Raw genomic sequence first — 27,050 nt, forward strand, 5'->3', positions numbered from 1 at the left:
GGGGGAAACACCTGAAGATTCTGATGCCAATCACCATCTAAAAAGGCAACTAAAATATGAGTTTAATGAAAAGGAACTAGAATCTTCAATTATTGTCCAAGGTTATGAGAAGCGATTTCAAATGGAAGAGTTAAGAAACATTAATACTACAAGACCCATAACCACGATCTCCTAATTATCCATTGAACTATGCAATCCCAAAAGCTAATACCTCTGAAGTTTCAGAAGTGCTGAGCATTTGCATTCCCTGTCAACTTTAATAAGGATTATTATATACGTACATAGAGTCCTTTTGAGAATCATGACCATAGCTTCATTAGCTAAATAAGAAAGGGCATGATACAGAATTCACAGGAGTAAATTTGACCTATATTAAATACTTTTTTGTATTTGCAATATTATTGTACATAGTTACTTACTGTCCTCAGGTAGGTTGTTTTCCCGTTCTTCTCTCTCCATCTGTTGGCACCAGCCTTCCATACGATCTCTCTCTGCCTGAAGTAGCTTCAGAAACCAGTGGCCATCTCGTGGGCACACTGACCTTTGAACAGCTTCCAGAGGATCTTCGGTGATAGAGTCAATCCAGGGGTCAGGAGGAGGTAAAATTGATGGATCAAAATCTGTATCAAAGTCATCATCCACTGCACATGCATGGTAATGGTTTCCTGACCCTTGTATGCTAACAGTAGAGGTGCTTGCATCTCGAGAAAATTGTCTTGATATTTGTCCAGAACATGTATTGTCCTCTTGAGGGTCGATTATTTCAAAGTTCTCATGGAAATCCAGGTCTGCTTGCACGGCTGTTGTTACACTATTAGATCGTGTAAACCTGCGAAAGCTTTGGAGAGCACAAACATAAGATGTTTAGCAAGCTTTTTCTAGCTAACTCAGTAAAAAATGACTTATTCGGATTCTGTCACTCCTCCTAAGACTGGCAGTCACAGCTCAAAGTGCTACACTCAGATGCTTTTTCTTGAAATGATTAGCATAAACTTATTTTTTAATTGCAAGCCAACAACCAAGTATCTATCTTTTTTCCATGCAAGCTCACTGTGTATTGAGGCAAGTACCTGTAATTGTTGTGTGGGTTAACAAAGACAGAGGCTAGTCCAAGAGACAGCTAATAGTGTCAGTAGTTTAGGATTTTAGGTTACCAATTAATCCAAACTTAAAGGGGCCCAATTTTAAGAAGTGGCTTATCTTTCAAAACTCACACTCCTTTGAAGTTACACATCTACTCACAAACCACATTTAAAAATCATACATGTGAGATCGATAAGATAGTAATACCAATGAGTCCACTACTATCTATGTAACATTATATGTTCCATTTATAAAGAAAGTATTTTTTATATAAATATAAAAATAAGTATTTTGTATTGCTTCTTCATAATTACTCTTCATAATTATGTACCTGCTAATACCATCTTTCACAATTTTAGCCCCCATTCCCAGTGTTCAGACATTTGATTTTTCACGTTCCACCTTCAGTTTCAAAATGCTGTTCTCTTTTTCACCAAAACTAGCATTCTCAGTTGCTGTCTATGTCACCCTCATTGTGATGGCTGCTACCCTGTAGGTAGCCTCCTTTCACCTTGCATAGCTTCTTTGTGTTGGAGCTTCTGAGGGCAGAGAGCAAACCCTGAGGGTAAAGGCAAAAGCAGGGGAAAGAGGAGGTTCAGGGCTTTAGGTTGGGGTGGGTTTTCTTTATGTGAACAGCACTCCAAATTCTGCAGTCCAAGGCAGCTGAGGTGAAGAGGCTGATAGAGAAGAAGCGGAGGGAAGTGTAAGGAGTAAGAGACACCTAATGCTGTTGCAGAGGGTGGTTGTGAGAGCAGATACAATAAGCAGTAAATTGTGGAGGGAATGAGTGGAAAATCTGCAGGCAAATAATTACAGTCAGAGTAGCTCTAGAAACTGATACACTGAGGAACACAGGAAAACAAGCAAAGCAGACATTTGTCTTTCCCTATGATGATAAAGAAGGTATAAAGTAATTAATGTAGATATTACTTAAATTAATAATATTTAGGCTTCAGAATTAACATAGTTTTGAACTAAATAGGGACATATTCCCACCCCTTCTTACTCATTCATAATGCCTTTGCACTCATGTAGCTCGTAGTTCGCTTCTAATTTCTTCACAATCTCACATTTACACTTGAAACTAGTGTTAGGACCCATATTCTGCTTGTTTTACCCATAGCAGTTCTATTTTTAGTTTGGGCTCAAGCAGGGATGAAAATGCTAAGGAGACAGTGGAGCTGGATGCTGGGCACCATTTCACTCCCTTTCATTTATATTCCACCTTCCACTGAAGAGCAATAACCAATTAGACAAGCTCAACTGACAGCAGAAGCATTGTTCATTGAGTGTATTTAGTGTGCAGTTAGGGAGGGAGAAGATAGAAGGATGCTGAGGGAGAATTTCATGTCCTATGTAGCTGATGCATCCATATACCTCAGGAGGAGTGCAGATTTGAAGGAGGACCGTACCAGTTCCTGCTGATAGAGGAAATTAGTGGCTGTTGATGTGGAGCTTTGAGAGGAGTAGAGCAAAGCAAAACAGGAGTTGAAAAGCATTCCCCGGTTTAAAAAAAAAGGCCAATTCCTCTGCAGAAGAAAGCTCAAATTAACTTCTCAGCCACACCAATCCCTGGAAAACTTTAATAATACATTTTAATGTAGCACCTGCCACTTGCAGTTCTTTTGAAACAAGTGTTGTTAAACGATGCAAAAGTCACAGTTATGCCACTGTAGTTTTACATGATACACACCAGCAAACTGAAAAATATGGAGTGAGTAGAACTCTTTAGCTCAGCTCGGTAGTAGTTATCCTTTGACATGAAGAGCAAAGCATTTTGTTATGGATTGATACATCAGAAAGAGTTAAAAGGGAGGACAAAGATCATTGGAGATATGGTATGGCTTCCACTGGGGGAAAGACATTTCTTGGTTTAGAAAACAGATGGCTGAGGGGGATATGAGAGACCTATGAAATCCTGACTAGGTGATGTTTCACCATTTCCCAGAGTGCAAGAACTGTGGGGAGGAAGGCAGCCAGTTGTAAGGCCTAGAGGTCTAAAGATTTACATCTAGTGAGAGGAAGTATTTCTTCACACAATGTGTAATTAAATTGCCACAGAATCCTGGGAAAACCAAAGGTAAAAATAGGTTCAAAGAGAACCTGATCAAACTCACAGGAGATAGGTCCAGGAAGAGCTATTACACAGATGTCGTATCTGGCTTAGGAAGTCCCTGAACAACAGACTGCTAAATTGGGAACGTCTACAGGGAGAAGTAGTGCTTCATACACACCCTTTATACTTTTCCTTTACACACACTCCTTTATACTTTCCTTAAGTATCTACTACTTGTCCCTGGCAGAGAAAAGCTGTTAGGCTGCTATTAGCGGTTAGAAAGATGTTAGCTTTAGGCTGACATTACAATGAAAATATTTTGGTCCAATCTATGTTACTTTAAAATAAAATTGCCTTAATTTGGCCACCAACCTGACAAATTCCTTATCTGCACTGGAGTGTATGCATGCATATATACACACACACACACACATACAAAAATCCAAAAATCATGTGTGCCCACACAGGCACATGCTCACACAGGATTTCTTTTCAGTCATTTAGTCAGGGTTCACCGAGAGCCAAGGCATTAGCACCCAGCGTACTCTTCCACACCTTCCATGGTACTGGAGAGAAAAGAAAATGCCTTAATTCAGGCTCATTCTTCTCCACACCCCTACCTCCACATCACAGCCACCTTCTGCTTTCCCCAGTGCTCTACACTCTGATATCCTTCTGTTTCAGATGACCATTTGTATTTTCAGTGTACACCCTGGCTTTTCAGTGTACACTAAATCCCAAATATGAAAACATCAAGGTCTGCTTGCCAAGAGGATGTACTGCTGGAGGCACTACATTTCAAAGGTTTCAGGAGTCTACTCTTACGGGGTTCAATATGAGCTAGTACCACCAAAACCAGACTCTGCTCAACAAATAAAATAGAATGACCTACTTTTTTTGCCTTTGTTTTATCTATATAATAGTATGCTACAGGCTTGCTCGACAGATTCTTGGCACTGGACTGTGTAACCTATCTGTCTTCAAAAGAAAAACAACTTGGCAATAGAATATAGCATCAGTTCAAAATTTAAAAAATACTCCCAAGGAAATGTATGTTGAATAACATGGAAATGCAGGAAGGCACCCACTATCTGCCTGCCTCCAGCACATCTAAATAAAATGCCTAATAGATGGTAATTTTAGTCTCTGACATAGCTTCCTCACTCACTTCCAGGATGTTTTACCATGTGTCCCACATGAGCCTTTTTTATTTTGCTCTCAGTTAAAACTCCATACCACAGGAGAGATGCTGAAGCTAATGCCTAAGTTTTCACTTCTTCTACACATACAAAACATTCACAGGTCTACCTAAAAAAAAGTTTTCAGAAATTGCTGGTAATCGTTAAAAACAGAGATTTGCTTCTTCCTCTGCTTTCAGGCTTGGCCCTTTTGTACATAGTTGTGCCCTGCAGGTACAAGGTGTAATAATTACAGCTTCAGAGAACTGCAGCAGATATCTGGCCTAAGGTGCAGAAAGCCATGAAACCTCAGACTGGATAAACCAGTATGGAGAACAAAAACACAACGTGTTTTGAACAGCAACAACGGGGTCACTTGTTACCATTCAACTCTCCCTTCTAAGTCTTCTTTTGCTTTCTTTTGAAAAACATGTTTACATTTCAACTCAGAGAACTGCTTTCTTTCATGAAAAAAAACAAAACCTCAGAAAAGACCTAGGTTTCAAACCAACTGATACATGGTGAGTCTCAGAGGCAATTACGTTACAGAATCACAGAATCGTCTAGGTTGGAAAAGAACTTGAAGATCATCTAGTCCAAACATTAACCTGACAGTTCCCAACTACACCATGTCCCTAAGCACTATGTCAACCCGACTCTTAAACACCTCCAGGGATGGGGACTCCTCCACCTCCCTGGGCAGCCCATTCCAACGCCCAACAACCCGTTCTGTAAAGAAGTGCTTCCTAATATCCAGTCTAAACCTTCCCTGGTGCAACTTGAAGCCATTACCTTTTCTCCTACCACTTGTTACCTGGTTAAAGAGACTCATCCCCAGCTCTCTGCAACCTCCTTTCAGGTAGCTGTAGAGGGCGATGAGGTCTCCCCTCAGTCTCCTCCAGACTAAACACCCCCAGTTCCCTCAGCCGCTCCTCCTACGACCTGTGCTCCAGACCCTGCACCAGCTTCGTTGCCCTTCTTTGGCCACGCTCAAGTAATTCAATGTCCTTTTTGTAGCGAGGGGCCCAAAACTGAACACAGGAATCGAGGTGCGGCCTCACCAGTGCCAAGTACAGGGGTAAGATCCCTTCCCTGTCCCTGCTGGCCATGCTATTAAATTCAGCCTGTCTCACTGTAGCCATTGGCTGTACTGTCTCAGTTGTGGGCTTCTCTTCAGGCAGCCCATGTCAGCAGAACAAAACTAACTGCAGAAGGAGTTAGCAGATATGGTACCTGAGCCTTAGCAGGGAAACTCTAATCCTTTATTACAATGTTAGAATAGACTACTTCGGTCAGAAGGGACCTACAACGATCTTTTAGTCCAACTTCCTGACTATTTCAGGGCTGACCAAAAGTTAAAGAATGTTGTTAAGGGCATCGCCCAAAAGCCTCTTAAACACTGACAGGCTTGGGCAATCGACCATCTCTCTAGGAAGCCTGTCCCAGTGTTTGACCACCTCCTTGATAAAGAAATGGTCCCTAAAGTCCAGTCTAAACATCCCCTGGCACAGCTTTGAACCATTCCCATGCATCCTGTCACTGGATACCCAGGGAGAAGAGACCAGCACCTCCCTCTCCCCTTCCTCTCCTCAGGAAGCTGCAGAGAGCAGTGAGGTCGCCCCTCAGCCTCCTTCTCTCTAAACTAGACAGGTCCAAAGTCCTCAGCTGCTCCTCACAGCACATGCTTCCAGCCCTTTCACCAGCTTTGTTGCCCTCCTCTGGATGCATTCAAAGACCTTCACATCCTTCTTAAATTGTGGGGCCCAGAACTGCACACAGTACTCCAGGTGAGGCCGCACCAACTCTGAATACAGCGGGATAATCACCTCTTCTGATCAGCTGGTTTTCGATGCACCCCAGGATGAGATTTGCCCCCTGGGCTGCCAGGGCACGCTCCTGATTCATATTGAGCCTGCTGCTGACCAGCACCCTCAGGTCCCTTTCTGCAGGGCTGCTCTCCAGGTGCTCTTCTCCCACTTTATACTTGTGCCTGGCTTTACTCCATCCTAGGTGCAGAATCCAGCATTTAGACTTGTTAAGTTTCATCCCATTAGTTGTTGCCCAGTGCTCCAACCTATCTAGATCCTTCTGCAAGGCCTCTTGTCCCTCAAGAGAGTCAACAGCACCTCCCAGTTTGGTATCATGGCAAACTTACTAATGGTGCACTCAGCTCCTGCACCCAGATCGCTGATAAATATACTGAGCAGAACTGGCTCTAGAACTGAACTCTGGAGAACATTGCTGGTGAGCAGTCCCCAGCCAGATGTAGCCCAAATCACCACAACCCTTTGAGCCCTCCCCTTCAGCCATGAACTCACTCATTCTGCAGTTGGACAACTTGTCCAGAATGATGCTGTGTGGGACAGTATGAAAAACCTTACTAAAATGAAAAAAACCTACATCCACCACCTTCCTTTCATCCACTTGGTGGGTGACCTTATCATAGAAGGATATCAAATTAGTTAAACAGGACTTTCCCATTGTGAACACATATTGACTGTGCCTGATGATTGCATTATTCTTTAAGTGCCTTTCAGTGATACACAGTGTAATCTTCTTCATAATTTTTCCAGGAACTAAGGCTAGACCAACAGGTCTGTAGTTCCCTAGGTCTTCCCTCACACCCTTCTTGTAAATTGGAGTAACACTGGCTAGATTCTCATCAGCAGGGACCTTCCCAGACTCCCAAGACCTTCGGTAGATGATCGAGAGGGGTCCTGCTGTAACATTCACTAGCTCCCTCAGTACACTGGGATGAATCTCATCAGGCCCCACTGACTTGTGAACATTCAGCTGATACCGCTGATCCCTCCTTTACGATTTCAGTGTTCAAACAAATGGATGCAAAGCAAGAAAACAATACTCCCGCTCCAACCCCAGTCCCCACAGCAGCTTGTCTTTGTCCATGGCCCAGAAGCCACAAGCCACAGTTGTCACCTGTGGTACCTGAAACCTCCTCCATGTCTTCCCTGGGATCCCTGAGGGAAAGCCAAACTCCCCTGGTGTGCTCAGCCTCCCCAGGGATGTCACACTCTGGACCACAATGCCCCGCAATGCCCTTGGGACACAGGCATGGAACTGTGTCTTCCATGGACACCACCACTTCGGTGGCTGTTTCGGTGTCTGCAGGTCCTGGGTCCGCTACTAATAAATGACAATGTCAGAAGTTCAAGTAATGGCACTGCTGCCGTGCTCTGCCCAGCTTCTCCCTCTCTCGCTGCTCACTGCGGTAGTACTGCAATGCTGATCCCAGGCTGTGCTTGAAGAAGGGAGCCTGTTGCACTGAGAGGTTTCGGCCCTACCCAAGACTATTGGCGGGGGCCCAGCTCCTTGGCAGTGGGTCACCCCCCCAGCAGAAAGCAGCCAGGAAGGGGCAAAGAAAACAGGTATGCTGCGGCAGGAAGCCGAGGCCTTAGCACAGTTCTCCACTACCATGTCCCCACTGTCCCCTGCAGACCTGCTGTTCTAAGATGGCCCTTCTGCTCCCCCGGCATGGCAGTGGCAGAGCCCACAGACTTGGGAACCGGCACCTGCAGTGCTCAGCCTGCCACTGCTGCAGCAAGTCCATGCCTGCTTCACATGCACACTGAGCAGGGGCTGCTCATGCCTGGGAGCGCTGAGCTGCTGCACAGCCCACCCCTGGGCTGTTCTCCCCTCTATCCATCCTGTCTGTACGTGGTATGGTTCCCAGCGACTGAGAGGGTGGGCAGCCATCCAGCCCTATCACCCCGGCAGGACACTCTTCCTTTGCTGGGTATCAGAGAGCCTTGAAGTTAAAGATGTAAAGGAGTGTGGGGAAACTAGGGAGGATTCTGGGGAAAAGAAAGGTCCCCATGTGGGGACAGCACTTGGCCGCTTTACACACAGAAAACCTGTAACCACTTTTTTTTTTTTTCCTCTTTTAACCATTTACTGACCTTTGCATTGCAGAGCAGAGGGTGCTGGCTGGAGCACTCAGCCTCCCTCCAGAGCCAGGGCTCAGAGACAGAGGATACTGCCAACCAGTGAAGTCTGATCAGAAATCTCTGGCAAATTCTGCAAATGCCAGGCTTGGGGCAGCCCACCAGCAGGCTGAGGACCACCAGGGCTGTAAGGGTTTGCTATGATCACAGGCAGCTGTGGCTTCGGAAGGAAACTGGCCATGTCAGAGTCAGTGGCTGCTTTGCCTTCTGCTGACGAAGGAGGCAGTTCCTTCCCCAAGCACACATGGAGTGGTGGAGCTGGGGAGAGTGGACCCCACCAGAGTGGGACTGGGCAGGGGCAGAGCACCCTCAGTCCCTGGCACCCTGCTCTTCCCAGGCAGGGCCTCTTTCAGGCCAGACACCCCCAGCCAAAGGGCCCCATGGTCAGGTGTGTGCTTGGGCCTCCATCACAGTGGTCTCCTGATGTCACATGCCACCTCCTCACTGCACATTGTGAGGAGCAAGAGCTCCACAAAATGGCAGCCCTGCCCCTGGCCACCACTTGCCAAGCTGCTCGCACCTGCAGCACCAGCAACTGGAGCAGGACAGGAGCAGTGAAGCCTCAGACAGTGATTTCCAGCTTCTGGGAGCTTCAACCCAACGCCCAACAAAGCTGCCAAATGCAGTTGAAGGGTAACTCCAAGATCGGCCAAACCAAAGGGGACATCTGAGAACTCTGGCTGGTGACCCAAACCCCAGAACTCTGGCTGGTGTGTGGAGGATGGCACAGGGCCAATGGACATCGATCCACTGGAAGATCAGGAGGAGCCCAAGGAGGTCGATCCAATTCCAGCAGGCCTAGCCAGGTACTGCAACACTGATCTCAGGCTGTGCCTGAAGAAGGGAGTTTGTCATGCTGACAGGGTCTGGCCCCACCCAAGACTCTATCAGCATGGGCCCAGCTCCTTGCAGTGGTCAGGTATGCTGCAGGCAGGAATCTAAGGCCTTAGTGCTCCTGGCCTCTGCATGTCTCTCAGCCATCAATCAATCAATCAATCAGTGAATCTTCATTCATCAATCTCCTGTAACATGGTGGCTCTTCAAGCGTTGCTTGGGCTCTTCCTCCCTGTCCTGCACTGCCCCGCTGCCCCTCATATTCACAGGGTATGTACCCTGCCCTTTTCAGTGTGTGAGGAGCACAGCAGCGCAGGGAGGAGGTCACGCTACAGAGACCATCCTCAGCAAATACACACCCTGTGATGGGCATGTCTCTCACCAGCAGAGTTTGCAGAAGACAGAGGATCAAAGTATTCCTGGGATCTCCCATCCTCAAATAAATCTGTTCCAACCTTTGCCTTGTGACGCTTTCTGGACAGCACTGGGGGGAACAGCTGGAATAAGATGGGGCAACGCTTTGTTGAGGCCTAGCACACAAGGCCAGGTCAGGGCCCTTAGCTTTAAACAGGGAACATTATTAGGCCTTGCTTTTCAAACTGCCTCTCTCTTCTTCTGAATACCAGCTCAGTCACTCACTGCCAGGGTAGAATCACAGAATAGTTGGAAGGGTTGGAAGGGACCTTTAAAGGTCATTTAGTCCAATCCCCCTGCAATAAGCAGGGACTTCTTCAACTAGATCAGGTTGCTGAGAATCCTGTCCAACCTAATCTTCAATGTTTTCAGGGATGGGGCATCTATCATGTTCAGAATTTCTCAGTGGAATGGCTTTCACTGTGGAGAATGCAGATAGACAGAAAATGCTGCAGACAAAAGCCAAGGAAATATCAGTCCAAGCTCAGCTTAGCCAAAATACAGATTTGAAGGTCCTGTCCTAAAGACTGGAGAGTTGAGAAACTGAGACTGAGAAGAGTTGAGAAACTGAGACTGAGAAGAGTTGAGAGAGTGTAGGACTGGCCTGTTGTGCAGGGCAGACTCTAAAACCTGAGTATTTTTTGTCAGGACAGTAAGTGACCAAAGCCAGAAACCTACAGGAAAAAAAGAGAAGAATACGGCTGTATATAATAACAAAAGACAAAGATGGGGTTTTTTTCCTTGAAGAGAAAGAAGAGGGTTTTTTTGGTGTGGGGTTTTTTTTTGGTTTGTTTTTTGTTTTTAATGCTACCCCACTACCATTTCAAATAATTTCATTTTATACCACACCAAGAGGTGGGGGCACCTTCCCTGGCCCCACAGAAGCCAAAGAAAATAGAGAAGGACCGTCTGTCTATGGTCTTAGTCCCCCGTGGCAGTATTCTTACTTCAGAAACTGTCATTCTTTTAGCATTCATAAATTCTCGTGATGGCAAACCAAGTACAATTACCAGCTGATGGTATGATTAGAGCAATGAGCAAGACAATTTCGGGGGTGAGGATGTAATGGAAGGAGATCTTGGGGCAGACAAGGTAAAATTCAGAGAGACTAAAAGTGATTACAGAGCTATGGGACTGAGAGCTCCTTGTTCAATAAGGATGTGTGCTAATTGGCCTGGCACGATATGACTTTTTCTTTTCTGGTTCAGTAGAACTGGTTGACTTTCAACAACTCAATTATCTTGTGTAAGTGAGGAATGGAAGGTGGTCCTCTGAGGTCAAGAAGTCACAGGTAGAGAGAAAGGACAAACAGAAATTGACAGAAATGGAAGTGCCCTGAGATTGCCCTGATCAGCTTCATTAGATACACATTTCAAAATAGCCCTGGAAGGGGTGGCTCATGTGAGGAAAGGGGAGGAACATTTTGGTTGGGGTTTTGTTAGCATCATGGAAATCAGGTGAGAGATAAGAGAGTAACAGTAGGAAGATCATGAGGTTGAAAAAAAAGCGTACGAGTTTTTTTTCCATGAGAAAGACTGGACAGAGTTACTCAATAAATTCTAGAAATTGTGGAGTTGCACTTAGGGAATGGGTATGAAGAAGATTATTGAGAGCAAGCAGCATAAAAAAACGGAGAAAAAGATGAATAGCGGTGATGGATCCAGTTGTAATACGGTCAGGTAGCAGTAGGCACATTTATCCATTGAGCAGTACAAGCGGAGGAGGACTCAGAGTCATTTGTCTTGGCAGGAAGCCCAGGTTACAGAGAGTGAAGGGCTAATGAAAGGTCTGAGTCGACATGGAAGATGGAAGAGAGAGAGCTCTCTTCCGAAGATGCTCTGTTTTCGAGCTACTTAGATCAAGAAATGGAGGCAAAATCTTTTGCTTGCTTGGTTCAAGTACAGAAGCAGGAATATTTAAAAGGACGTGAGGAGGTAAGATTCCATAGTGTGAGAATGACAATCATGAGGAGAGGGAAAGGGGGAGGAAAGAGCAGGAAGCAAAGAAGAAGAGTGAAACAAATTTTGTACAGTAGGCTTTTAGTGCATTAGGCAAAGAGCTTTCTTGTTTTGTAACAGTGCGCTTAATAGCCTAGACTGGCAAGGAAACGTTATCAATTTGCTATATTCGCTTTGCTGTGTAATTCTTATTTTATATTTATGTAATATTTCTGAAGCCTGGAAGATTTTAAAAAACATTCATTTGTCAAAGATTCGACTCAAAAGGGCTTTTCTGAGGCTCTGCAGATGTTAAGGGGCAGGGAAGAATGCACTGTATTTACAATTCTATTCCTGTAACAGATAATCAATACATTGTGCTCTACTGTGTTAAAAAAAAAAAAAAGAATATGAATGCCAAACTGTGATGATAAGCCCTTTGTGTCTTGAGTGCACTCATTTTCTAAGGATTAGGGGCTGTCCTTTATCAGCTAGTTCACTTCTGAAAGTCCATGATAGATTGCTGCTTGCCCATCTGCTCCAAACAGCAGCAACCTCAACTTTATCAGCAAGGAAACCTCTAAACACAGCTGTCAGTAGGTAATGCAGAAATACTGCTTTCTCAGGGCAAACCCTCACAGGCAAACCTTACCTTTTTCTCTGGAGCAATAAAAACTGCAATAGAAAGAGGACTTTGGAAGTAAGGTATTTACAAACAGCCTTTTTTTTTTTTTTTTTTTTTTTTTGAGGGAAGGGGGAGGGTTGGGCTTTTGGGGTAGTTATTTCCTTTGTGCTCAGGCTGAAGGGAAATGGTCCTTCAGCACCTATTCTAATGTGCTCATTTATCTAGTGCTGGAAGAGTTGTGGGTAAATGGGGCTAAGGTCTAACACATAAAGAAATGTCTGCCAGCAAGAGATGTTTTAGCAGGTTAATGAGGAACTTCGTAACAGCCTAGCAGGGTCATTGCAAAATCACATTTCTTTTTGCTGAAATCACTTTAGCCTTTTAAAACCACAGGAGAATACTCTGCTACTTCACGAGGAGATTTTGTTGAATTGAAAATGGTGTAGATAACGTGTTATTTTTGAGTATTTTTAGCAGACGTAGGAAAAAAATCAGTGCGAAAACAGACATCTCCTCTACTCGCTCCTGCAGTCGGCGGGCCAGAGGGCAGAGGGCCCTAATTTTGTCAGCTCAGATTTGCAGCACCCAGGTTCTCCCTGGAGAGATTGCCAGGGCGACTCTTCCCTCACCGACAAGGGATGCTGCCGCGAGGCTTCTCCTACGATACGGTACAGTGAGTTATCTACAAAATGGCTTCAGGATCCAAAAGTTTCGCTGTGCCCAAAGCGAAAAACGAAGCAAGCCTGGGGTGGGGGCTTGCAGCCGCCGCAGCAGCACTGGGCAGGCGTGCGTGCTCAGAGGCGAGGGGAGGGTCCCGCTTTTCTGCAGCCACCCAGTCCAGGTTGGGGCAGGAATGAAGATTTGCTGTTGTGGGCAGCCCTCAGAAACTTCATGTTTCTGGAAAGTACTATGCACAGTTATGCTGCCCTGCAACGCAACTGCAATTTGTCATAAAAAAGAAACATAACCCTTAAAGACAACAACTATTCTAGATTTTTTTTTCATTTTTATCGGGGCATATTTTTTTACTAATTAAGGTTAGACTTCATATTTGAGAGAGCCAAGTTTTACAGGCTTGCTTTTTAATCAATTTTTTTTTTTTTTTTTTCAAGGGAGCAGTTGTAATGGAGAGATGTCTGGGTGAGATACCTGAGCAAAAGCAATCAGTTTGGCTCTGCCACTCCACTGCTCCACGTGGATGAAATTACTCTACTGAAAAACAAGGTAAACTTCCCCATCCATGCTGCTGCAGCCATCCCGAGACTAATACTTCAGCTGCATCACCTTCTGCTCTGTAGGTAGATTTGCTGGGTAAAAAGAGCTTATTAAAAGTCTATTGACTTTAAAAATATGTGGCACTTTTTGTCCAGTTCTCCCACTGGTGCTGAAAAATCCCCTCAGAGAAATAAGAGCTACAGCATTCATAAGACTCCGCTTTTCAGTTGGATGATCTAACAATTCATCCAGGAAGCGGGTTTATATGGTCATGTGTGCAGGAACTGGGGCTCTTAAAAATTAGTTGCGGCATAGTTATTTACTTCAGAAAAAAAGTATTAACTCACCACTTCTCCTCCTCTACTTGAACTCCTATGGACTGGAACTTACTGGTTGCTTTATTTTCACTTGATTTGGTGGATTCTTCAGCACCATCAACCTTAAAAAAAAAAAAAAAAAAGTAACCAGCTAATTAGAATGTAATTTTAGCAGAGATATCACCCAGCTACTTAAAATTGCTATGAATGATAACTACTGTTTGCACATAGAACTTGTACCGTAAGTATCTTCAACTAGTCAGTTTATCTGTGATGTGCCCATTTTTGATGTTATTAGTGAATATTCATAATTCTCGTTAATCTGTAAAGCATTTCTGTTAAGACAACGTTTGGCCTGCAAAATGCAGATGGAGTTTAGTATTTTCTGGAGGCTGGATGCTCACATTTGCCAGAGCAAATCTCTGAGCAGCTGTAACTTCATTTACCACCCTCCACCATTTGTTTGATTTTTACCTGTTACTCTGTATGTGCATGCATGTGTGAACTCATGACAAAATTATGTGTTTGTTTTGTTTAAATGTTAGTGCGATGATTCAGAGCACTGTGCAGATAAGATTTAAAGAAAGCAGATGCAGCTCTTCGATACATTTTCTTTACTGCTTCTTCATGCAAACAGTTGGTCCACAGGAGCACAGGCAGGAACTTTATACCACCTCTCCATCTCCAGAAGGAGATTTATACCAACAGTATAAAGTTAAAATTTAACCACAGATGTATCTTTGAGTAAAATCACAAACTTCTGGGTCCAGTTAGTGTAGTTAATTCCCAGTGCTATATATGACATTGTCAGTTTTACAAGAAAAAAAAATTTCCAGCACACAGAATTTTTGGAGCACAAGCAGTGTTACGAAGTGACCTGTGGATCCACTCTGACTCCAGGGGTACAAAATTTCCAGCTGTTAGTGTCTGTTCCACCAGTAAATAAGCTTGTTGTTGAAAGCCAACTGAAGAGCCTGTGCTGATAAAAGGAAATGATCACCTGCAGGAAAAGTGCTCAAGGAGGGTTGAGAGTTACAGAGCTGTTCAGTGAAGTGAGGTGATACTGAGGCTTTTGGGAAGATAACTGCACCTTAAATCCCATAACTGACCGAGAGAAGCAGCCTTTTGATACAGAGTTTTTCTTTGCTTTACTTTGCTTGTTTGCTTAAACAGATTTACATCAAAGGATTGCACTGTCCTAAGAGTGACTGAGGGGTGCAGAGGACATGCATGGAGGTTCATCACAAGTGCACATTAGGTTTATTTGTTAGAGGAGGGAGCAAGCCAATGCAGTTTGCCTTGCCATACAGAGATGGGCCAAACTTTAATTAAGGTGTATACCTGGTCTGAGTTCAGCCTAAACCTAAACTAGGCTCCCTTTGCAGTCAGTGGAGAGAGACTGACTTGATACTGCCAGTCAGAGGGCTGACAGCCTACCTGCCTATTTTAGGGCAGTTGTTTCTAAAAGAAGTAATTTCTGACAGCAACAGCTACTTTATGGTATTTCCACTCCCACGCTACCCCTTCAGCTGTACCAGCATGACTGCCTGTGCAATGATGCTGCAAAATGGACCAGACAGCGGACTAGCAAAGTAGTTTTCTTTTACTTGTGAAGCCTGTCTGACTCTAAAAATCTCATTGATGGGCACAACTGGGAGGGTGGCATGGTGCAGGGGCAGGAATCTTGTAAGGCTGTATCATTGCTGAAGGTTTCGCTTGATGTAATCCCAGTTTGAGGCATCTCCATTGGTTTGTACACAAAAGCTACCCTGGCAACCCCTCACGTACCATCCCCAGGCAGCTTTCACATACGATTATGTTGGTCATCTGTAAATTTCAAAGTTTTAGAGGGAGATTGTCAAAGGCTTGAACAGCATTTGGGGCTCTATTTTCCTCAGGTCTCAGGAAACTGAGGCCCCTATACCTCTGAAAAGCAGCATTTGTTACTTGCAGCAACACAACCTTAAGAAGAGGCTTCAGGGAGATGGTGTCTGAAGACTGTGGTTCACATTACTGTTGTTTATTTTGGCTTCTGCAAATGTGGAAATTGCTTCTTTGTGCCCATTATTTTGCAGGTTTTTTGCTTGCTAAGGAGTTTTTTGTTCAGTGGGAATGAGGGATTATAACAATGAAATGGCACTTGAGGCTTGGCTGGGAATAGGAATAAGTAACAGAAGAGATTTCCTCTATTCCTCTCCCACCTGGATCTTGCTCCTTTAACACTGAACATCAGCCCTTCTTCCAGAATATACCCAAAACAAATAGCTGTGAATCAGAAAAAGGCTACAAGAAGGACAGTGGACTGAATCCGGAGGCAATAGTAGTTACTGCCCTTCCAAGAAGAACTAAGAGGAAAGTCACAGCTTCTCCAGCAGTTGCCCCTGGGATGCCATACTTCTACACAGTGCCTCTCATCTCATCAAGCTGATGCAGAGATTTCACGGTAAATTCTTAGGCTCTGCTAATCAGATAAGCCTGTCCAGGCACAGTGCTGTTCTTACAACCTCCATCTGCAAGAAAAAAAATATCATGTCTTCTTGTGAAGGGTGATAAGCTGTGGATTGCTATTCTATTTGCTTGGAATTCATCTCCCATCAAAACGTGTGTTAATTCTCAGTTGATTGTAAATTCAAGTACTTTGTTGGAAAAGCTAATCCTGCAAGCAGATAGCTGGACTCCTATACACGTTCTCTTTTTTTGGCGGGGGGAGTATGGGAAAGATTAATTAAGAAAGCAGGTTACATTGGTCTAGTTTATTTGCTCTTCTGCTTTCTGTAAATAGGAGTGAACTTTGGCAGGGTTAGTTTTCTTGGTTTATTCCACTAGGAGTAACAAAATCTAATTTTCTTTAACAAGGGCAAATCAGAAGGAACTTACCCTCTGCTCTTGAGGCTGAGATAGGAACAATGCTGCCTCATTCAAGCGGCTACCAGTCATTATGAAATGCATGAATAAGCAGTGACAATTAATTCAGTGAGGCTGGACGAAAATATTTTTTGGGTGATAGTGTAATGTAAATCATTGTTTTACACATTCCCTTTCAGTGATTTAATTCATGCCTTTCTGACCCCTGCTGTGTTATGATTCATAGATTAGTGCTCATGTGTGTAATTTAACAGAGCTGAATAACAAGGAGCAAGGAGACTTAAACAAATCCTTGCATCTGATGGTTTTACGATAAATTAGGAAAACATCATTAGTACCATGCAGAATGGATATGCTGCTGTGATTTCTACAGAGGTAACTGTCAGGAAAAGAAGAAAAAATACACAAAACATTGCATAAAGAGCAGTAAAACAGGTGTAGAAATCTAAAACAATGGCAGGCATGTAATCCATGTCCTGTACTGTACCTGTATTCCAATAGATAAGCATCTGTTTTTCTTGAAGTGGTCCTTCTTTCTATCTTCTACTGCAACGGTGGCAATGGTTGTGGTGGTGGTGACGGTGGCAGTATTGTTCCCTACATGTTGACTTGCAGGGCCATGGATCTGCGCATTGGCAGCTTCAATAGCAGCTGTTAGTGCTTTCATACTGTCCAAGCTCTCTGTGGAGTTGCTAAGTCCAGACTGACTGATGATATCTCCCCTCTGTCCATGCCCATCCATATATGCATCTTGGGCAGACTCTGTGCTGCTCTGGGCTGTGATGGAAATAAATGGTTTGGTGGTGGTTCTTGGTGGGACTGGTGGTGGTGTCTTCTTATAGGTGGTAATGCAGGATGACACTGCAAGAAACATATGATAGTTCTTAATTTATTGATGCTGCAGGAAAATGAATTCAAATAAGATCTCAAAGTATCCGTGAGCGTGGACAGAGTAGACATAAGGAGGACACTGTTAGCCAGAGAGCCCCTAGAAGTTACAGTGCAAGTGCCATGGAAATACCTCACTTACCAGTGTTCTCCGTTCCTACTAATGTGTGTGGCAGACTTGCCAGTAGAGGGAAAGTAATTATCTATTTGTCAAGTTCCTCCTTAGTCTTTTTAGGGCTGTTTTTTCCAGTATATTTTCTACTAACTGTTCTACTCCCATGCAAAAAAAGTCCTTCCACCAAAACATTTGTTCTGCTCATGGCTTCCAAACAAGATTCACAAGGATGATGAATCTCCAACCACTTATCCTAGCTAAACCATACTTCATGTGGTTTTACTGTAGTTGTTTTCTGTCTCTCTACCCTGTTCTACTGCATTTACCAAGCTTATTTAGAATTCTAAACTAGTTTTCTTCGGAACAGAGAGAGATCCCCAAACCATCCTAGACCAAAGTCTGTTAACACTCACCATGCTTGGACTTGTGTATTTCTTGCTATAAAACGTCTCACTTGTTGCACAGACTTCTCAAATACTTTGAAATGCTTTGTAAACTGCTGAGGACATATTTAAAACAACATTTTGCCACACCTAAATTTCTCATAATAAATGTAACATCAGTTCTGGAAAAAAAATCCTTGATTTTGCACACAGAGTTTTGGTGTAATGAAGTCACTGGCTAATCATGTCAGTCAGTGGGACTACTTAAAGTGTAAGTATAAATGTTTGCAACAACAGATACTTCAATAACAGTTTATGAGGACTCATCTTTACATATTTTGAAGGCCACGCTCTCTTTGCTGCTCTAGCTTGAGGTTCCAAGGTTAAAAACTATTGGCCAGTGTATACAGAATAATATGCAGAAAGCACTATGTGGAGGTAAGAACATCTTCCTTTAAGGGATAGTTGGCAGCTCTGCATTACTGAAGTCCTGGAATGCTTTCAAATGAGGAAAGAAAGTCCATTAAGAACAAAACCCAATCATAATATGCTCTATTTTTTAAGAAAACAAATGCAGGCATGAACCTGTGCAAAGTTCAGACACAAACATGTTAACATAAGTTCTTATTAACAGTAATCATATGGCAAGGAATGATTCATCAGATCATTTTAACTGGCAGACATCTATGCCACCCACATAAAAGGTAACTACTACAGCTGTTCTGCTCTCTGTTTGCACTGTACGTGCTTGTCGAGCCAGAAGCCATTATGGTATTAATTTGACTAGCTCAGATCCATATGTCTCATATCTCCTGATAGCTGTAGGAATAGTTATAGCCGTAAAAGGTGTTCCCAGGGCATGAAATCACACAGGATTTTATTTTAAGGACTCTAGTATAAAGTTTCTGATAACATGTCTAAACGCATGTTAACACGTTGAATGCTAATGGAAAAAGAGTGTTTCGCTAAGGTAGTGAAGGTTTTGAAACTATGATTCACTTCTGAAGATTCAAACAGAAACCACAGCATCCTTGAGAGAAGAGGTGGCTAAAAATGAACTTGTCAAATTTTAACTCTTGGGAAGTCAACAGTTGATAGGGGTTAAAGGTGTTTTTTAACGTGCTTATGACAAGACAAACATCTGGAACTAACAGAAAGGATGACTGTTTTACAAAGGGGATTGTGAGTTTTTTTGCTGTTCTTCCCTGTTTTTGATGCTGCAAAAAAAGCATTTGTTGTGAGTGCATGTTCAGGTAAATCAGGGGCTGTTTGCTGCAGCACAAACATGTACTCTGGGACTTATGGAGAATTGTGGAGGCTGCTGCTTGCATGATGATATTCCAGAAACCACACAGGTCGTTCATGATCTGGAGAATGTTCTCTTTGTGGTGAAAATGCAAACTAAAATTCACGACTGAAGAATTCAAAGCACATATACATGTGTATATCCAGGGAACGCTTTGGGAAGCTGGTGCTAGACTTGTCTAATAGAGGTTTGTGTGCAATGCTACTTTGCAATTCAGCAAAGTATAAATTGCCCCATTTAAAATATGCCAGGCAGGGACATTGTGGAACTCCTGGGGAGATGCCAGCACCTTCAGGACATCCCAGCATGGCACATAAGTACACATAGCAGATAGGGAAATTATAATGAAACACACTTGAGCAGTGCTCTTAGGTAGGAGAGCTTAAAAAATAAAAAGCAAGCCTTAAGAAGACTGGTCCTCATGTCACTGGTCATCCCTCACAAGAAAGAGAGTCAATAGCAACTGTCTGTCGACAGCCACCGGGCACTCTGGACACAGCAGTACAAATACAGAAACGCCTGATTAAGATGTCTTTCATTCGGTTGGTAAATGTACTCAATGAGGAGTCTAATCCACACTGCAATGAAAGATGTTTGCACTCAGCTAATTAAATCTGAAGTTATTCTTAAGAGGGGGAGAGAATTGACAAGTCATAGGGTGAAATTGTAAAGAGAAACAGCAAACGTTCTTTTAGCAAGTCAAAACAAATCCTTGGTTTCCTGGAGTCATGCAGCACACACTGTACAGCTCTGGAGAAGCAGAGTGTGCAAGTCATAAAAGAACCCCAGGCACTTCATTACTGGAAATGATGTAAGCTCCTGCCGCTCCTCTGCAGAAACGACAACAAAACAATGCTCGGGCCACTGCCACCGTCAGAGTCAGCTGCGCTTGAAATGTTGTAGCTGGCTGAGCCCTCCAAACGGCTAAAGCACAACAACAAAAGGGATTCGGTGCATCAGTTCCTCTCTGGGTGCTTTCAAGAACCTGGCAACTTGTGACATGGCAACCTGAAGGATCTGTAGGCTGTTCAAGTGGCTGCAGTATTTTAAATGCTAAGCTGCTTGAAAAACAAAACGACTACTCCTCAAGAAAAATTACAAAACCTGGGTGCTCTCCTTGTGCAGCCAAGAGACCCTGAGCATTCAGTCGGTGTGGAAAGAGCACATCACATTGCTTTCTGTCCCTGCGGGCAAAGGAGAAGCTTATCCATCCAGCTCTTCTGCAGCAGAGATGGACTGCCCGGCAGGAGGATTCTGAGGGAAAAGAGTACAGGATCACAGGACACGTGAAAAAGATGGAGAAACCCTCACTTTACACACAGGGAACTTTCAAGGGATTTTGCAGATGAAAGTTTAATTCACATCAGGAAGTGAATATAAAGGGCTCTATAAATTCCCTGATAAATATGGTCTTGGACATGGATCAAGGAGCAAAGTTCTGTACGGAAACTGATCTGACTGGAGAGTCAAGTCAAAGTAGTCTCGTTTTTCATGAAAATTGTTTAGACATGGAGTTAATCATAAATGGCTTTTTCTGAATAGCAAACATGTATATGAACCCCCAGTTTGTCACAATACAGACTAGCTTTTCATATTATTTTTCAGAGTACACATGCTGCTGGAGCAGGTATACATTCCTCTCCTAGGGCATATGCAAAGTTTAATCCAGAAACTAGTTAAGTCATGCGCAAGAATCCTCTGACTCCCAAAGCAACTTGAATAAGGCCGACTGTTTCCAGCTGTATCAATCTACCAAGTAATGCTCACCTTTTCCTTTTGTTCTTTATCCTATTTCTGTGGCCTGCCTTCGGGTTAGAGTTTAAACCCAAATACCTAGAGAAAAAGCACTTTCTCCAGATTTAAAAAAAAAAAAAAAAAAAAAGTCATGGCGTTTGTCCTCCTAGCCAGTATTTCCAAACAACTAGCTCATGGGACAGGAATTTGGAACAGGGAGTGTCAACCACCCAGTTCAGAAGGAAGTCTAATGATAAAAAAAATAATCCCAGATTGCATAATAATAAAGGCTTGAATTTGAATGTTTCATTGTAAGAGTACTTTAGTTGTTTAAACTTGCTCACTAGGGAGATGAGCCCTCAGGAACAAACATCAGCATGCAAACACAAATTTTTAGCTCTGTGAATGGGTGCTCAGGAGAACCCCAAGGCAGATTAATATTTGTGAAGAAATCAAATTCATGCAGTACTTTGAACAGTTCAAGTGATGAGATATGTAAGCAATATCTTTCTAATTTGGTAGTCTCATATAAACTTGGTTAACAAATACAAGAATAAATGAAAGTGCAAATTTAAGTTAATTAACATAATAGTGTTTCTCTTGAGAGAAGGTACTAATTCCACAGTTTGAAAGGAGCCGCAAAGGACACAACTTGTGCACAACTAAGTATTAAGGTACAAGGCAGGAATTCTTCCACCTTGCACAGATGGATGTCAGTCTTCTGATTTACTCTCTGTTAAACAGGTGTGTTAACAGCAGTGCCCTTGCATCTCGCACAACTGCAACACAAACCAGGCTGTAGGCACATCCAAGCAGACCTGAGCCTTACAACTGCAGCCTCCGAGCTTCCCACACAGAGGTGCAGTGCTTGATTTGTTATGTTGAATGTTAGACTCTATTTATAGAGTTGTTATTCTCCTTACCATGCAGTTACTTACTTTGTTGAGGTTTGGGGGGAATGCTTAGAAATAGGGTTTCAGATCATGTATTGTTATTTTTACATGCAAACAATTGGTATGAGAAGAGAGCATGCATTTTATTAATAAAAACCTTTTCATATAGCAGGTGGCTTCTGAGGATGTAGAGATTTACTGTTACAAAACTGAAATAAAGATTTTTTTTTAAGAAGTTCTAAACTGCCCAAGGGAATAATACCAGAGTGAGCTATGGATGTCATTATCCCAAATGAGAACTACTGAAATCTGTGTACCACACCATCAGGAGTTCTGCCAAGATCACGCTTTTTCCAAACCCCTCCACCCCCACCAGGCCACGTATCTTATCCGACAAAACCATAAGCTACGCTGGGTTAGGAAACAGGCATAACTGATAACTAAAATCCTGCAGAAATTATACAAAGTATCTAAACTATCTTTACTGCACACAATAGCACCACAGATTTAATATCCTGTGTACACTGAGGTCTAAAAGCTGGTGCTGGTGATCTTTTCATAAGTCTGGACATTTTTCTTTGCAAGTGGGGTGCCTCCAGCTTCCCAGCTGCATACAGTAAAGGACCTCCTGAAACCTAGGAGAGAGGTGAGACTAAATATGGCTTATCCTGCATCTCAGATGAATCGAGTGAGAAAATCTGCATGTTCATAGTCAGTGGATGCAAGGTGAGTATTTGTCCAGCAGATTCTTTTTTTTTCTTTTAATGTCTGCCACTGGAAGCTGTTGATGCCTGTCAGAAGTTTTAATTGCTATCCCAGGGAAGTAGCATTAGCGTACAGACAGGTGAGACAGCCAAAAGTGTCTGCTAAACGCAGTTTATGTATGACTGCGATATCGCCACAAATTATGGATGCACAGACAAAATTCAGTGCATGTAGGCTTTCTGTGAGACCCACTTCACTTCTTGTACTATATAGCCACAGCTGAACTTCTCTATACATAAAAATTACCGGTACATTAACAGCATGCAACTTAAGCAATTCAGCTCATTTGGCCTCAAAGTCAAGAAGTCTGTAAACCACTGAATCTCTGGAAAAAAGATTTCATGTAAACTGAAAGTCATTACACAAAGTGGATCATTGCTATGATAGTTTATAATACTTTACTCCTAAAACCCATGATCTTCACTGGTGTCAAGCAATTAGGACTTGGCCTTATCTCTTCTGAAGACAGAGATAAAATAGGTAAGAATACAACCACGTGCATCCCTAGGTTTAATTTAAGTTAATGTATATAAACTGCCTTGCCTTTTTACCTGGAGTGAGCAGTTGAAGGGGACAGCTGTAGCGTTTGCTTCTGCCATTTGCTCGCCAGCAACTGCCTTCATGAAATAAAACTGCACTGTACCTGTGGAGATGGTGCTTTACAGATGGGTTTGATCCTGGCCATTGTCCCATGGGATGTGATGAAGTTATATACCCACAGATGACATGAATAGCTGCTCAAACTGAAATTCAGTCAGGCTGCGAGGGAAGTCAGAAGTGAAACTATTTTGGCCTTGTCCTTAACCTCTGGCTACCAACAAATAATCTGGAAAAACACCACCAAGAACTGCAGGAATGAGGATGTGAGTCTGTTCCGGACAGATGCTCTCCAAGAGCTCTGAAGATTCAATCTGCTTTAAAACAATCATGGGAGAAGGTAACTGATACAGAACATCAACCCCTACATTCAATGAAGCATGTTGGAGAAGAGTGGAAAAAAAGAGAAAAACAATACAGCAGTGTGCTGTGTTTTAGTTAGCATGTGAATTATTTAACGTCTCTTTTCATCTGTACAGCATTTTTTGTCTGTGAAAATCAGGGAAAACCTGCTTGATCTATAGTTTAAACTAAGTCGTCTGCACTTAAATACTTCACCAAATCCTTCATACTCCCTCCCCCCTTTTGGAGAAGTCATGGAAAAGAAGAAACATTATAATTTTAGATTAATAAAAGGATACTTAAAAATATGTTTCAGAACTTACATGTCATAAAATCACCATGGTAAGAAATTCATAAGCTTTCTGAATATCAATACATTAATCTTATAAAAGGCATTTATGGAAAACAGAGGAAACCTTGTGCAATGTGGTAGTTTATCCCACTTAGACCAAGAATGTGTAACCATAAATAAATGTAATAATATGCAGCTTGATGAAAGCAGATCCTTTTCCCATATATTTTCCAGGAAGCAACTTCACTGGCACTTTGATATAACACTTTGTTATGTGTTACTGCAGCACTCTCAAATTCCAAAATTTGCATCTTTTTCCCTCTGGCAATACTGTTAATAAAACAAAATGGGCAATTTTTTTTTTTTTTTTTTAATGTTGAGTTGTGCTAACCAACTACAGACATATATATGTAATCAGCTATTTAAGTAAAAACAGTGCAAGAACCAAAGCCTGGATTTTCAGAAACAGAGGGGGTTGAACTTTCTGCAACCATCTAGCCACCTTAGCTAGGAAGATATATTTAAAAAGTTTTAAATCCAAGCATACTCTGAAAAACTAATCACTTATTTTTCTGACTACTGAGGAATGGTTGAATGTAAAGTGCTTTGGCTACAAGTGTACATCATAAGTTCTTGGGGCCAGTCGCTTGAAAACCCATCTCTTATTTACATGTCTCAGTTGGATCTGGGTTCTTGGAAACCTGACCTGAATTGTGAATACACAGCTGAATTTCCAGACTATATCAGTAGCTCTTTCAACATGCCAAAAGTGAGCATGCCACAGTGTGGAGCCCACACTTGCCACTGTTGGGCATATTACCATAGGTGCTATTTCTCAAAGTTACCATGTAGTATTTGTAACTACTAATGCTGGACATATTAATATACTCTTGTATATATAGTTTCCCTTCAGTTACAGATGGAATATTTAGCATCTGAGCAACCAATACATAGGAAACTTGAACCCTATCAAGCCTGGAGATATATCAGGGCCGATGTGTGGTCAGAACCGAACCTACCTGTTACTAAAGCTCTCCTGAAGCAAGTACTGCTGGTCGTGCCCTCAGCAGCTCGTTAAGAAGCATTGCATTTTGCCTTCCTGAGCTTCTGCTGCCAATCTCTCATCCTCCCGCAGTGGAAATGGAGATGACTGATGATAAAGCATGTTTAGCAGTCAGTCATTTTAAGAGGAGCTTGTCATGAATTTGATGGAGAAATTGCAGGTGGAAATTGTACAGCTTTTGTCATGTAGGAGGTTGGACTAGACAATAATTAGGATTCTCCTCTTCTAAATCTGTGAATCTTAGAGACTAACCTGTGAACCTAGAGGGGATTTAAGCAAGCCAATTATCTCTGAGTAATCTGATCAGGTAGCATTTAAGTTAGCTATATATTAACATAGTTGGACACCCCTGTTTTCAACATCACTGCAAAGATTTTCTTTTCAAGCTCTTCACTGCAACTAACTTTCAAAAGGCAATACTTAGCAGGCACTTATTGACACTTCAAAGTGTGATTTCTGTATAAGAAAAATATGACTGTAAAAGTTCTTCCCTCTTCCTCAGTCTGGAAATATACCTTCTTTGTTTGCTGCTGATGTTAGCAAGCAAACAAGCTTCTACTGGTTTTTACTCCCAGTGGTTTTTCTGAATACTTAATAAATTTAAGATAAGGTAAGCAGAAATCTGTATCCTTGCACACATTGGCATCAAGCTGGTCTCACAGAATTTGATTAGTGATACATCTAAATTGGCTTAGAAATAAATTAGTTTAAATTGCTGCAAACCCACCCCTGGTGTGGACACATTCAGAAGTGGGTATGACTGATAAGGGTTTTTTTTTAAACTTAAATGAAAATGCAGTGGAAATAAGAGTTATTCCCTCTACGAGTTTATTCCAATTAACTGTACCAGTTCAGTGATTCTAAACTGATTTCCTTTTATGCCATGGTGTGCAAACAAACTGTACATTGTTATCATTTGAATTAACTGAAAACTGTATGGGTATAATTTAACTCAATGACAATTTGTGAAGTTTAAGAGCCCTCTTAAATTTTCTGGGTCAGAATCAGTTCTCAGGGTTGCTCTATTTGAGTTTAATTGTGCCTGCATGATTTGGTTACTTTTATATGTGGGGTTTTTTTAAAAGCTACAATAAAAGAACACAGTGAGCAGCATATTCACTAATGAACTTTTCAAAGCTCACCCACACTGGGGAAGTTCTGCACTATGAGACAGGTAGATATACACATATAGGACAGTTATATTCCTCCAGCCGTTAGGGGGCTGGTATACACAGCAAGTACAGAATGTAGGTACACCAGTTTTGCGTGTCATTCAACCCTAAGGCGGTTCAGCTTTTAAGCAATCAAGAAAGTCATTGCTCTGACATAGACTAATCAGATGTGTTTAATACAACATATATGAGATGGAATTTGCCATTTTCAGTATAGTAGCCACCTACTTTAATAAGCAAACAACCTCATGATGCTGATAAGTGTAGGTTGTGATTCCTCACAGCAGAAAGCACTTTGTCACCTGATACAGCAAAGGACTCAGATCTCTTTAAACTCTTAAAAAGAAAGTATATACTTAAGCTTTTTTCCTCAGTCCCCAATGGCATCAAGGCTTTACTGCTTTCATATAATCTCAAAAGTCTACCTTTCAACTTTTTTTGGATAATATTTTGTGCTACTTGATATCTAAGATTATATGAAATAGTTTGGCTGAGAGTTAAAAGTTATTCAAATGACAGCAATGATGAAGGGCTGCTGTGTTTTAATCACATATATGTTGGGAAGAAACTGTACAAATGCCAAAGACAAGAAAATAAAATCCAATACAAACTAAAAGAAGAATGTGATTGATAAAAACAATGTGAAGAACTTTTCACCTCCTACAAATTGGTATGAAGCACCAGAGGAATTGATTTATATAATTTTACTGTCAATTTCACTGTAGTTCACTATAACTCAACAGAGCTATGCAGGTATAACAACACACTATATTAGTCTCACAGATAACTATTACTACTAAACATAAATGCAGAAAACCAGCATTCAGGAAGGAAAGTTACAGTGTGGATATAGAGCAAGAACATCTGTTCAGCTGGGGAAGTACTGACTTGTTTTTAAGCAGCCAGTACTGCATTTTTCAGCCCATTTATCGCTTTTGGGGTGTTCCAGCCCAAGCAGGAATGTCTAAACCAAGCAAGTTATGCTTGCATATTCCCTAAAAAACCCAAACCAAA

General features: G+C 42.3%; 1 protein-coding gene across 5 annotated transcripts in view; it reads right to left on the minus strand.

The window, feature by feature from the left end:
* DLGAP1 (DLG associated protein 1) overlaps positions 1–27,050 on the minus strand; it is a 422,469-nt gene that overhangs the window by 15,756 nt on the left and 379,663 nt on the right. For all 5 annotated transcript variants that reach the window (XM_074899140.1, XM_074899141.1, XM_074899142.1 and 2 more), the window contains 3 exons: positions 16,974–17,347; positions 13,652–13,743; positions 420–838 (listed from right to left, as the gene is read on the minus strand). In XM_074899140.1, the coding sequence (XP_074755241.1) occupies positions 420–838; positions 13,652–13,743; positions 16,974–17,347 (885 nt within the window). The remainder of the gene's footprint in view (positions 1–419; positions 839–13,651; positions 13,744–16,973; positions 17,348–27,050) is intronic.

Source organism: Athene noctua, chromosome 2, assembly GCF_965140245.1.
Source record: "Athene noctua chromosome 2, bAthNoc1.hap1.1, whole genome shotgun sequence".
Classification (NCBI taxonomy): domain Eukaryota; kingdom Metazoa; phylum Chordata; class Aves; order Strigiformes; family Strigidae; genus Athene; species Athene noctua.